This window comes from Phascolarctos cinereus, unplaced genomic scaffold, assembly GCF_003287225.1.
Source record: "Phascolarctos cinereus isolate Bilbo 61053 unplaced genomic scaffold, phaCin_HiC Scaffold_1;HRSCAF=81, whole genome shotgun sequence".
NCBI classification, from domain to species: Eukaryota; Metazoa; Chordata; class Mammalia; order Diprotodontia; family Phascolarctidae; genus Phascolarctos; species Phascolarctos cinereus.
The window spans coordinates 103,277,794-103,290,074 of record NW_027555514.1 but is presented as its reverse complement, the minus strand read 5'-3'; the positions used below and the strand labels follow the sequence as shown (position 1 = coordinate 103,290,074).

The 12,281-nt window shown below is 35.5% G+C and overlaps 1 protein-coding gene across 3 annotated transcripts in view; it reads right to left on the bottom strand.

The window, feature by feature from the left end:
* SLC37A3 (solute carrier family 37 member 3) overlaps positions 1–12,281 on the bottom strand; it is a 48,884-nt gene that overhangs the window by 15,730 nt on the left and 20,873 nt on the right. For all 3 annotated transcript variants that reach the window (XM_020998033.2, XM_020998035.2, XM_020998034.2), the window contains exons 4-9: positions 10,705–10,797; positions 9,742–9,825; positions 7,893–8,038; positions 6,386–6,482; positions 2,742–2,826; positions 407–582 (exon numbers count right to left, since the gene is read on the bottom strand). In XM_020998033.2, the coding sequence (XP_020853692.1) occupies positions 407–582; positions 2,742–2,826; positions 6,386–6,482; positions 7,893–8,038; positions 9,742–9,825; positions 10,705–10,797 (681 nt within the window). The remainder of the gene's footprint in view (positions 1–406; positions 583–2,741; positions 2,827–6,385; positions 6,483–7,892; positions 8,039–9,741; positions 9,826–10,704; positions 10,798–12,281) is intronic.

Sequence of the window (12,281 nt, the reverse complement as noted above, 5' to 3'; positions counted from 1 at the left end):
AAAGGGAAATGTGGAACTAAAAAGCAAACACAGATAGAGTGGCCCACACCAGGCCACACAAAAAGTCAGTAGGCCAAGTTGGAAACATGACGTAGATCTCTTATTTCCATTGCAGTTCTCGAAATTCCACATCAAGACTGAAAAACTGTGGCAGAAAGGATTTAGTTAAGGCATTAGGAAAAGTTTTCTTAACTCTCTTCTACTGCAAAGGCTATGGCAACACTGAAATGCATCATAAAAAAACACTATGAAATCTCTTGTTTTAAGTTTTAAGTAGAAGAGGTAAAAGAATCCCAATCTTTCTAGGGCAACTATAAAGAGAAGTACTCAAGGATGTTTCAATGCCAGGCAGTGCTGATCTTCAGGGTAAACACCAAAGGGCAGACATAGATGAAGTGGTCCTTACCAGCATAACTCCAGGAAGACAGCAAGCCTGGTAAAAGCTGATCGCCTTGGGCTGATGGATTGTACTGACTTCTTGGATTGAATAATTGGGCTCACAATCCTCATTGTCAGTATTGTTAATTAATGGTTTACAAGGGTCATCTTCAGAACTTTCTTCTTCCTCAACCCCTGGAAGACCTAAAATGTATGAAAACATGGTCCCAAAGCACGAAGTTATATATTGACTATGATCTTTCTCCTTAAAAACACACACATTTCATTAAGCTAAGTTACCATAACTTTTTTAAATAGGAAATCTTAGCTGAAGTGAGTTAGAATGAAAAAAAGCAGAACCAAGGGAATGATATACACATTAACTATACCTGTTAAAGACAACAGTAGTAGTAATAAATCCATACATACGTTGTAAATAGGTAAAAAAGGACAATGCAGGTTGTGTTAAATATATACCATTTTAAGGGATGAGATGAATAAGTGGTAAACAGCTAAAGTCTACAGACACGTATAATCATGTACAATCTTGAGTTTGGAGTCTTTTCATCTTGCATGTTCACTGTTTTTATTTACTGTTCTTGTGCCCTTGATTATGTAATTCAAAAGCCTTTGCTTGTCATTGTGAGATAAAATTAAATTTAGTTTCTAAAAAGACAAAACATTTATAGGATAAGCAGTGTGTGTTCTCATTCTTTTTTCTTTTAGCCTTTGTGACTGAATAAATGTTAAACAGTCTGACACAGATGAGCTTTCCCTGTTCCCTTAAGCTAACCAGATAATTTGTATTGTTGCTTAATGTTAAGATACTAATATGACATTTAATTTTTTAAAGAGAGACCTAAAAAGATGGTTTATCCCTGGAATTTTATGAACCCTACACCAAGGGAGTGATGAAGTAATGATAATCTGGTTTAATTAGACTATTTTGAGGAACACTCCATTTTCTAGTTCAGGATTTTCCTTTTTGTTGGTTGCTATGGTCCCGAAACAGCTGAATGATACAACTAGGAAAGACCCATATGTGTAAGCACAAAAAGAGCAGCCCCCTAACTCAATTAATTCCAGTGGCTCCAGGATCACACATAAAAATCTTGTTTGGCATTCAGAGCCCTTCATTACCTAGGCCTTTGCTACCTTTGAATCTTCTTCACAGTACTGTTCCCTCCACATACTCTACAATCCAGTGACACTGGCCTCCTTAACGTTCCTTGCAAGACATGCCATCTCCTGACCCTGTCCCTTTCCACTGATTGCCCCTGATGCCTTGAATGCTCTCTTTCCTTACTTCCAGCTCCTGTTTTGAGTCTCAGCTACTGGAAGCTTTCCCTGGTCTCCCTTATCGCAAGGCCTTCCCTCTGACATTCTTTCCAGTCTACCCTGTTGTATGTATATCTCGTATGTACATAGCTGTTTGAATGCTATCTCCCCCATTAAAATGTAAGCTCATTAAGAGCAAAAATTAATTTTGCCTTTCTTTGTCCCTCCCATACTCAGTATGATACCTGGCACACAGTAGGTGATTAATACATTGCTGCTGACTACCTAATTGAATCCAGTGCAATGGAAAGAACATTGGCTTCAGAGCCAAAGGACCTAGATTTGAGTCTCCATTCTGCTCCTGACTCCCTGTGTTATCCTGGAAGTCACTCAACCTCTTTGGACCTTGGTTTCTTCACCTATAAAAATGAGAGGACTGAACTAGATGACATTCAAGGTCTCTTCCAGTTCTAAATCCCATGGTCCTATGACTGTTAAGCAAAAAAAGTACCTTATGCCTTTAAGATATTGAGAATGACCCATCTTGGTAGAGTTGAAGTTATGTTTAGGTCTTTTCTAGATAATGTTTAACAGTTACCAATACCATTCCTACTTGGAAGTGAGACAAATTGCTTCCTAATGACAAACGTTCTTCGGGAAATACATCACAGAGGCAACCTCTAGTTTCTGGTTGGGCTGTGTTTGTGCAGTACTTAGTTAGCCTTGTGCAAAAATAAAGCTAAGTTATACTTGTGGTCCATATAAAAAGTAATAGGTAAACTGGAAGTCCTAATTGGAGGGATATGGAAAACTGTTTACTTCCTTACTGCTATCTTAAGAATTTGCAAATCACAAATCAGGATCCCCTTTTGATTCTTCTGTGTACCAATGGTGACTTTCTGTTGTTTCATCACCACCAAAAGAGGCAGTGTCACAATTTTTACAGCAAATAAAAACTGGGCCCCACAATCAGTAGACCAGATTTCATAATTTTTCCTTTCTAGGAGAATAAGTACTTAAAATCCCTGCCCTGGACTTTCCCTAACAGCAAGGAGCTCTGAACAAATCAGACTACTTCTCCTTACCAATTTCTTCTGGAGATATCAAAAGCCCAAAGAAGATAACGATTCCACCAGCAAACTGTACTGACGCTGTTAACAAGAAGGCATACTAGAAGAGAAAAAATAAAAATATTTTCTTATAAACTCATGAGTTATTTATTAAGCAAATATACTGTATTCAAAATTATGCTAGGTCCTCTGGGAAACTCAAAAAATATGAATTCTTGCCCTCAACCTTACATAATAATTGGATGAAACAGGAACTATAATACACAAAAGAGAATAGTATAAGACAGATCTCAACCTAACTTTCAATAGGATTGGTTTCCTTTGTAACTAAAAATATACATATATAAATATACATACACATACACATTTAAAAACATTATTCTGAGAAGGGACCACAGGCTTCAGGTCCAGAGGATCCATGACACACAAACAAAAGGTTAAGAACCTCCATGGCCAGATTATGGAGCACATATAGTGATTCAATAGAAACTCAAAAGCTCGAAATATGATTGCTGACCTATGTAACAAGAATAGGTTTTACAAAAGATCTAGGACTCAAAGCAGAGCTCGGCTCTGTAGCCCAAAGCATAAGCAGACAAACACAAAGTAACAGAGAAAGAAATGAACACAGTGAATGGAAGAAACAGACAGTGGGCAGATAAAACTGAGTAGAATACAGGATTTATGTTGGAGAATACAGGGTTATAAAGCAGACTAAAAGATGGCAGCATAAGACAGAAGGCTAAATAAATAGGCCAGGAAGAATAGTCCTGTACTTAGATTAGAGACCATTATCTGCATCTTGGAGTTTTTAAGGGAGAGAAATGTTATGTTGAAAAGTGTTTCAGAAAGTACAATGGCAATGTGAAAGGATTTATTGTAAAGGACTTTCAATCAGGTTGGCTGTCTGCAAATCCCACCTCAGATACTCATCAGCTCTGTAAGAATGAACAAGCCACAACTTGTGAGTCTCAAATTTCTCATCTGCAAAATAGGCAGAATACTACTTGCACTAGCCACCTCACAGGGCTACTGTAAGGGGATCTACAAACCTTCAAACACTGTGCAAATTACTTATTATTATTAATTTGCCAATTCTATAGAGGAGAAAAGGTGGCTTGGTGAAGGAAAGACTAGAAGCCAAAAGATGAATTAGGAAGCCATTACACTAACCATGAAACAATGTGATAAAATAAGAAACAGTGGTGCCATCTATTCTCCAATGGAGAAAGGATTATTGAATGTGCAATTTTCAGAGGAAGAAATCTAAGCTATTACATATTAATATTAAAAAAATTTTTTAATGCTCCAAATCGCTATTAGAGAAATGCAAAGTAAAGCAACTCTGAGGTTCTATCTCATATGCCTAAGATTGGCCTAAAAGAGGACAACGAAGCAAAATGACAACTGGGAAAGTGTGCAGAAAAACAGACACACTAGTGCACTGCTGACAGAGCTGTGAGATAGTCTAGCAATTCTGGGAAGTGTTTTGGAACTACGCTCCATAAGTCTCTAAACTGTAAATATTTCCAGATATTTGTTCTGCTGGAGATGGTCCCACTGTTCAAATGAAACGGTATCTACTTCTATACTTGTGAATGGGTCCAATTAAGTTCAAGTATCTTTCTGACGTGGCTCATCAGCCCTCAGTATAAAAACCTATCTGTTTTTAAAGTCATCTTGTATCCTGTTGGAGCTGCTGGTGAACTTGCCACTATTTGTTTCCTTACTCTTTGTGAAGAAGTCAGGAATGTTTTTACTAAAACTTCCTGGGGCAGCTAGGTGGCACAGTGGATAGAACGCCAGCCCTGAAGTCAGGAGGACCTGAGTTCAAATCCGGCCTCAGATCCAACACTTGACACTTACTAGCTGTGTGACCTTGGACAAGTCACTTAACCCCAATTGCCTAAAAGCCAAAAAACAAAAAACAAAACAAAAAAACCAAAACTTCCTAACAAATACAATTTCTCCTTTAACTATTTTTATTCTTTTCTTATAACTATGGCCTCCTACATATTATGTATGTGTTCACCAGTGCTTTGATTTAGTATCGGGTATTTTTATAACAGTTTAATTTTTGGCATTTTTATGATAATCTCATTCAGTAAGTAAAGGAACAAAGGAAATAATTGCAGCTAAATACAGCAAAAATCTTTCTTCTCCTTTTTTATCCTGTATATGTAGTTTGTTTATACATGGTTGATTGCATGTTGTCTCCCCTGTTAGACTTCAAGCTCCTTGAGAGAAGGAACTACTTTTGGCCTTTCTCTGCATCCCCAGCATTTAGCACAGTGCCTGGTACATAGCAGGTGCTTAATAAACGTTTGTTGACTAATTTTCACTGATCCTGAGATAACACTACTAGACCGATACCTCAAGAGATCAAGGAAAAAGGAAAAGGGTCTACTTGAATAAAAACATTTATAGCAACTCTTTTCAAAATAGCCAAAAATGGGAAATTAACTCTTCCTTGTACTAGGGAATGGCTAAACAAACTGTGGTATGTGAAGGTAATAGAATATTATTGTACCATAAGAACTGACAAACTAAAAATGGAAAATTTCAGAGAAAATTAGGAAGATGTGTATGAATGTAAAGTAATGCAAAGCAAAATGAGCAGAACCAGAAGAATAACAAAATCACAAAGAAAAAACAACTTTGAAAGTCTTTAGAACTCTGATCAATGCAAAGACAAACTGTGGTTATAGAAGATAAAAAAAATGAAACATGTCACTCACTAGATGTCAGAGAAGTAATGGACTTGAAATGCAGAATGACACATACATTTTGTGGCCAATTAGGGAATTTGCGTTGCTTGATTACATATAATTGCTATGAGGGTTTTCATTTTCTTTCTCTTTTTGTTTAACAGTGAGGTGAAAGGAAAGAAAATGCTTGTCAATTTTAAAAAATTAATAAAATTAAATTTTCTAAAATACTGCTGAAATTATGAAGAAAGGATTGGTAGGTCTTTGTTATTAACTGAAAATAGTGGAAAAAAGAGAGGAAGGCATTAAATCTGACTCCAAAATACTGAGTCAGAGTGACCGAAATGAGGAAGTGACTGGTTTAAGGAGAAGGATTAGTTTTCAGATATGGTGAGTTGGCAATAACAGTAGGACATCCAAGTAGAGATTGCATAAATGTGTGATATGAGTTTAAAATGTAGATTTCATCATTGAGATGACAGCTGAAGATATAGAAGGGATATGCTTACAAAGAAGTAGATAAAGAAGAGCAGATCACAGATCAGTGCTTGGAGAAAATAAATTCCTAAAGAGCATAAGAAAAAGGATAGTGAAAGAGAAAAATAAATTATCCCAGAGAACGGAGAAAAACTGAGTTCAATAATCAAATGTGGAGTTTCAAGATGTTTGAGCTTTCTACATGAAATATTTAGGGTAACCTAGGTACAATGGAAAAATAGAAGTCCAAGGGAAAAACTTAACATGAAGGCAGACTGGAAGACAAATTTTTTCACTGTGCCTGACTGCAGAAAGGATCATTCATGGCAGAAATGTGATAGCTCATTTACAAATTGATCAATTTCTAATTTAGGACCTAGCAGAGTTAAAGTTTTAAATACATATACAAGATGAACCAAATATAATATTCTAACTTCTCCCTGGAAGCTCCTTTGATAAAAGCAAGAAACTCACCTCATACCCATACTGCAAAACTGAAGATGCTAGACATGCTCCCAAAATATTGCCCACTGAGGCACAAGCACTCCAGAGACCAAAAATAACTCCACGTCTAGAAGAGATTAAGATTAGAAAAGGATCGCATGTGATTATTAAATATACATTAGTAAATACCACAATGATTTCCCTCACCATAAATTTAATTTTAAGATTTAAAAAATATATATAATACATTCCAATATGTTCCTATAAAATTGTTAATTTTACTCTTTTTCACAAATGTAATAAAGTAGACTTCTAAAATCAATACAACTATATAATACTCATATATGTTAAATAACATAGGTATTTATTTATGGGATATTTACTGAATATGCAAGCAACATAGTGCTTCAATGGACCACTAAATTTAGAATGTGTCCATCTTTCCCCCTTCCTCCTATCAGGTGAGATGTAAAGGAAACTAATAAAGTGTTTCGCTTTTGTTTAAGTGACTTTTTGTAAATAGTATGTCTCTGATGTTTCCTCTGTTGGTCTGAGCCATACAAATTCTTGAGGGTGCTCAGTTAGCTATAAAACATCGCATACCTACTAGCATCTCCTAGCAGTGAAACTAAAGATATGCGTCAATATTCCTACCTAGGCTTATAAAAGCAAGTTCTACTCATTCACATTCAAAACAAACAAAAGACCAGAATGTTCTAAGAAAACGACTATTGACAAAGCAGTTTTGTTAAACCACTTACAGGAGGAGTTGGTTTGACTCACAACTACTAGTTCATTCTATTATTGCAAAAGTTATTATTCCACTAAAAGTCAATAAGATCAAAATAATGTTTGTTCTTTCTCAACCATAATAATAATTACAAAGCAGGTACTATTTACCTCAATTTTCAGGTTCTAAAAATAGAGTTTTTAAGATGGGAAAAATAGTTAACACATTTGCTGAGAGCCTATACTTGGTACATTAAGTTACTATGTTCACAAGCTAAAAATACAGTCCCTGTCCAGAAAGTCACTTAAATTACATGTTATTTAAAACATATGGAAACAGCCTACAAATGACAATATCAGATGCAGAAATGTTACATTTTTTAATCCCAAAATGTGAATGACTTTTATAGTCTCTTATAGTCTCTGAATGAAATTCACTAGCAAGCAATAAGAAAAACTAAAATCAAGTTCTAATTTGGGTTGATCAAACTACAGTACTTAGAAGGCCCATAAGATAATTTAGTATGTTTCCCCCAGACAAAATAACAGGCACTAGCTTTTTATTAGGTTTAAAGAATTTTCTATTCTATTCAGACCCAATATGGGCAATGTATTAAGGTATACATTCAGCAATCTAAGTGTCTTGTCTATCTCTGAATGCACTTGCTACCAGCAAAGTAGGGTATGTGATTCTATGTGTATCTAATGGTAAAAGATGAAGAACATAAAGTAGGTGAGTTTTTACAAGTCTGGATAATTTACTTTATAAAATACATAGAAAATTAAAAGGGAAGAAAATGGCACACACCCAGCTTTCCCAAACCAGTTACCCATTACTGCAACAACACATGGCCAACCAGTGGACTGTAGCAGGCCATTCAAAATCCACAGGGAACAATAGAACCACTTGTTATAGAAACGAAGCCATTCTGTGAGGGTGCCAAAGCAAAATTCCTTAGAAGAGAAAACAAAGAAGACAGCAGAATTATGACACTACCAAATGATAATTTAAATACAACCAAAATTAAATTTCACATTTTCTATTTGGCGCATCCCATATTGCTAAGCAAGGTGACCACATGAGTCTCACTACCTAATAAGGTAACACCTGAAGGACATGTAACCAACTCTCAGATGTTCATATGAAGCCAGCTATGACTGGCACAAACACAACTTATCACTGACTATAGAGAGATTAATAAAGTCAAACAATGTAAAATTCAAAATGGTGAAAAATTATTATATACTTTCCCTCTGCTCTTCTCTTCATGCTCTGCATGAAGTAATCATGTCTACGTCAGTCTCCTCATGTTTTGTTTCAATCTTCCTAATTTAATCCAACCTATTTGATATCATTCAAATGTAGCTATATACCCTCTGATTTTGATACTCACTTGCAGGAAACTGCCCTGGAAGATGTTCAAATTCATCAACTTAAAAAACCATCCTGAACAATCAGGAGCCCACCTTATAAACAAGAGTGAAATATCATAGTATTCCCACTTAAACTTTTAATTAAAAGCCCAATTTATTATGAAACAAATTAAATTTTACTAATAATACAAATTCGATGTATTATTGAAAGAGAAGATGGGCTGCTGACACAGCAAAAATGAGGGAAAACTAGTGAAAAACCTCTAGACTCCACTAGTGTATTTCTGATTTATAAAGAAATTGAGGATGGTTGCCAGCACTCATCACTCTAGGTGGATCCACAGTGAAGTACATGAGAGGACAAAGACAAAAAAGCCACTAGATGGACAGACATGGATGGGTTTCAATCTTAGTTGTTGGAGGGAACATCCACATACATTAGAGCACAGTTCCATTTCAATATAATCATACAGTTTAATTTGACACTGACTGGCTTATGAAATGTGACAGAATTACAATCTGGTGATTAGTTATAATTTGTTTACTTTACTCAGGTAATTCTAGGGGGGAAAAAAACAACCACCCCATCAGTTTCTTCTGATATATTACCAGATACTTTCAACTAAATGCAATCTTTTTTATTACCAGTCTACTTTTACTTCTTTACACCTACATTTCCTTCAACAACCCAAATAATACCTAAAACACATTAAAATAGAGATGTATTATACTTCCATAACAAAAAAACAAGTATTAAAAAGAATCAAGCTTTTTAAGAATTTTGTAGATTTTGAAAATAGAAACAAACTAAACATATGGGCTACATTTGGAGCCTATTAAATCTTTTAAAGATGCTTCAAATTTTACTTTCTCGATTTAAAATCAGACATCATCAATTATAATCACATGAATATGCAAAGTAATATATATTTCAAAAGGATGAGTGACTTACCAATAAAAACCAGATAGTAGATATTTCTGGAAAATCATATAATTACATGTATGGGCTCAAAAGTACTTGAAAAGAATATGGCTACAGTTTATGAAAAACAGTACTTTGGGATAGGAAAAAGGTGCAGGAAAGGAGATAAGTAACAACTGACACATTCACAGTTAAGACTAAATCAGGGTCTATTTAAATAAAAATAGCCTCTAGGTGAAAAAAAATCTGGAACCAAGATATGTTCTCAGAAAAGGTTATATATGGCAGAGACTGAAGGAACTGGATGAACTATGTCTATCTAGAAAAGCATTTACCCAAACACTGGATTTTTCAGACTTACCACTACTGCAGAGGAGCACATGCCAAATGATAGAACCCATCGCATATTAAACCGATCCCCAATTATACCACTGATGAAAAGACCCTTGAAAAAAGGAAATATTTATTTAGAAGCTTTGAACAAGAGTAAAGCTAAGTAGCCACAAGTTGCTAAGTGCTTCAGATGCAAACAGATACAGCAAATGATGCACTAAAATAACTTTAAATTCCATCTCAAGGCTAGACTGTCCAGGTCAATGTCACAAAATTTTAGTGAACTGGAGGTTGTAAGGAGGCCAATTCAGATGTAAAAAACTCCATATCACAATTAAAGCTATTCATAAATAGACTAGGTTCTCCATCACTGTATGTGTCAAAGGAAAAAGTGGATGACAATCTATTAGTTGTACTGTAGAAAGGATTCCTGCTCTCCTTAAGAATTTGGCCTGGACAACCCCTAAGATCCCTTTCAATTCTATGTCTGTATTTTGCTCTTACAAGAAAAGACACTATAGAAACTACCTATATTAACAAAAACATTTAGAGATTATTCTAAAACTCTTATCCAACATTTCCCATGACCTGGCCATCCAAAGTAAAATGCTGATCTCCTCAACATCTTCAGAGATCACACATAGTTAAGTACGGAAGCCCGAAAAAGTGAAGGAAGCCATGCACTCTATTCACAGAGGTCACCGCCAATGTAATACCAACACTAAATTGTTTTTCAAAACCCCACAGATAGGTTCAGCAAGTGTCTCTGAAAAACTTAAGGGTTCACTGAAAATTCCAACTGTCCAAGATGAGAAAAATTGCCTTAGTATACAAAGAATTCTTGATCATATGCTAAGAAAGAAAACAGGGAAGATAATAACTATCATTGACAAATGGAAAACTGTTCAAATTCAAAACACTCTTCAATGGAAGAGTCACTCCCCTCCACTTCTTCCCTCAATTTCCCCATACTAGGAATTCTAAAACTTACCACAGCGTAAGAGAAGAGAAAAATGGTGTCCAGTGTTCCTAGGAAAAGGGTTGCTTCCTCAGCATTTGGAAATAAATGGCTGCTGTTCCAAAGCTATAATAATAATCATAATCATAATGACAACAACAACAATAATCTATATGGTACTTTATATTTTACAAAGTGCTTTCACAAACGCTATCTCATTTTATTATCACCAGGCCATTGTCAAGAAGATAAGGAAAGTATCACTCATATTTTATAGATAAAAAATTAGAAATTAAGTGACTTGGTCAGCAACAGTTAAGTTGACCCAACAGTTAAGTTGTATCATCGTTGTCGTCATCATCAATCATCATCGCCAGCTAGCATTTACAAAGCTCTTTAAGGTTTTATCCTCACAACAATCTAGGGAGGCAGGTGTTATTACTATCTCCATTTTACAGATAAGAACACTAAAGCAGACAGGGTCACACAGCTACAAAGTGTTTGAGACCAAATATGAACTCAGGTCTTCCTGACTCCAAGTCGAGCGATTTTTCTACTATGCCATCTTGCTGCCTCAAAGAAGTCAACGACGAAAGAATGATCCTAGACCAAAATATTCATAGCTTTTTTTTGTTGTTGTAGCAAAATAAAAGCAAAGTGAATCTTCAATTGGAGAACAGCTCAACAAATTGTAGTATATGAATATAATCAATTATAAATGCTCCCTAAGAAACAAATATTAAGAAGTCATAGAAACAAAGGAAAGAAAACAGAGAGAAATAAGCAGGAGAACATACCTAAAGAGCACAACAATATGGCCCCTCCTATCCAACCAAAATATATGACATGAGCAGGATGCTAGCTGAGGGTTGTGACATATGCTGATCATCCAATTGTCACTCCATTAGTCAGTTTTACTTGAGTTGTTTTAATGTATTCAAAAAGTAGGTTAGTAAAACTGGGAAATAAATGTGATTAAACAACATTTAACCCCCCCAAAAAAGACATCAATAAAACTATTTTCTAAATCACACATCTATTTGTCATTAAGGGCAGATATCTCAGACATGCTCTAATTTAAGAACATCCACTCAAGGTAATTTCTAATTTAATGCTTACTTCAAATGTACTCAGAGAATTTCTGAAAACCATTTAAGTCAAAATGCTTCAACTAAATAAATGTCAGGGGTGGTTGGCAGAGACAGTTTAACACTGAAGAAAGCAGTATAAAGAACCAATGAAGGAAGAGAATGTTGGTTTTAATGTGGTAAGGGGCCCTGGTGAGAGAAGATACCATAAATTTTTTGAAGGTGCACATTCCTAGGAAAAGGATAGCTGCCTCAGCACTTGGAAATTAAATGCTGCTGTTACAAAGCAATCGCAGCAACACTCCTCAGTGAATGGTCCAAATCTTCTTGTCCTTTCCTCTTTCTTCCTCAACCCTCTCAGCTAAAGACCTTGTCTCATAATTCACAGAAAACACTGAGGCCATTTGCCAAGTGCTTCCCCACTTCTCACCTTCATTCAGCTATCTTCCTCCACTCTATCCTCCTTCACTATGGTCTCAGATGAATAGGTAGTCCTTTTGGCCAAGGCAAATTCCTCTGTAA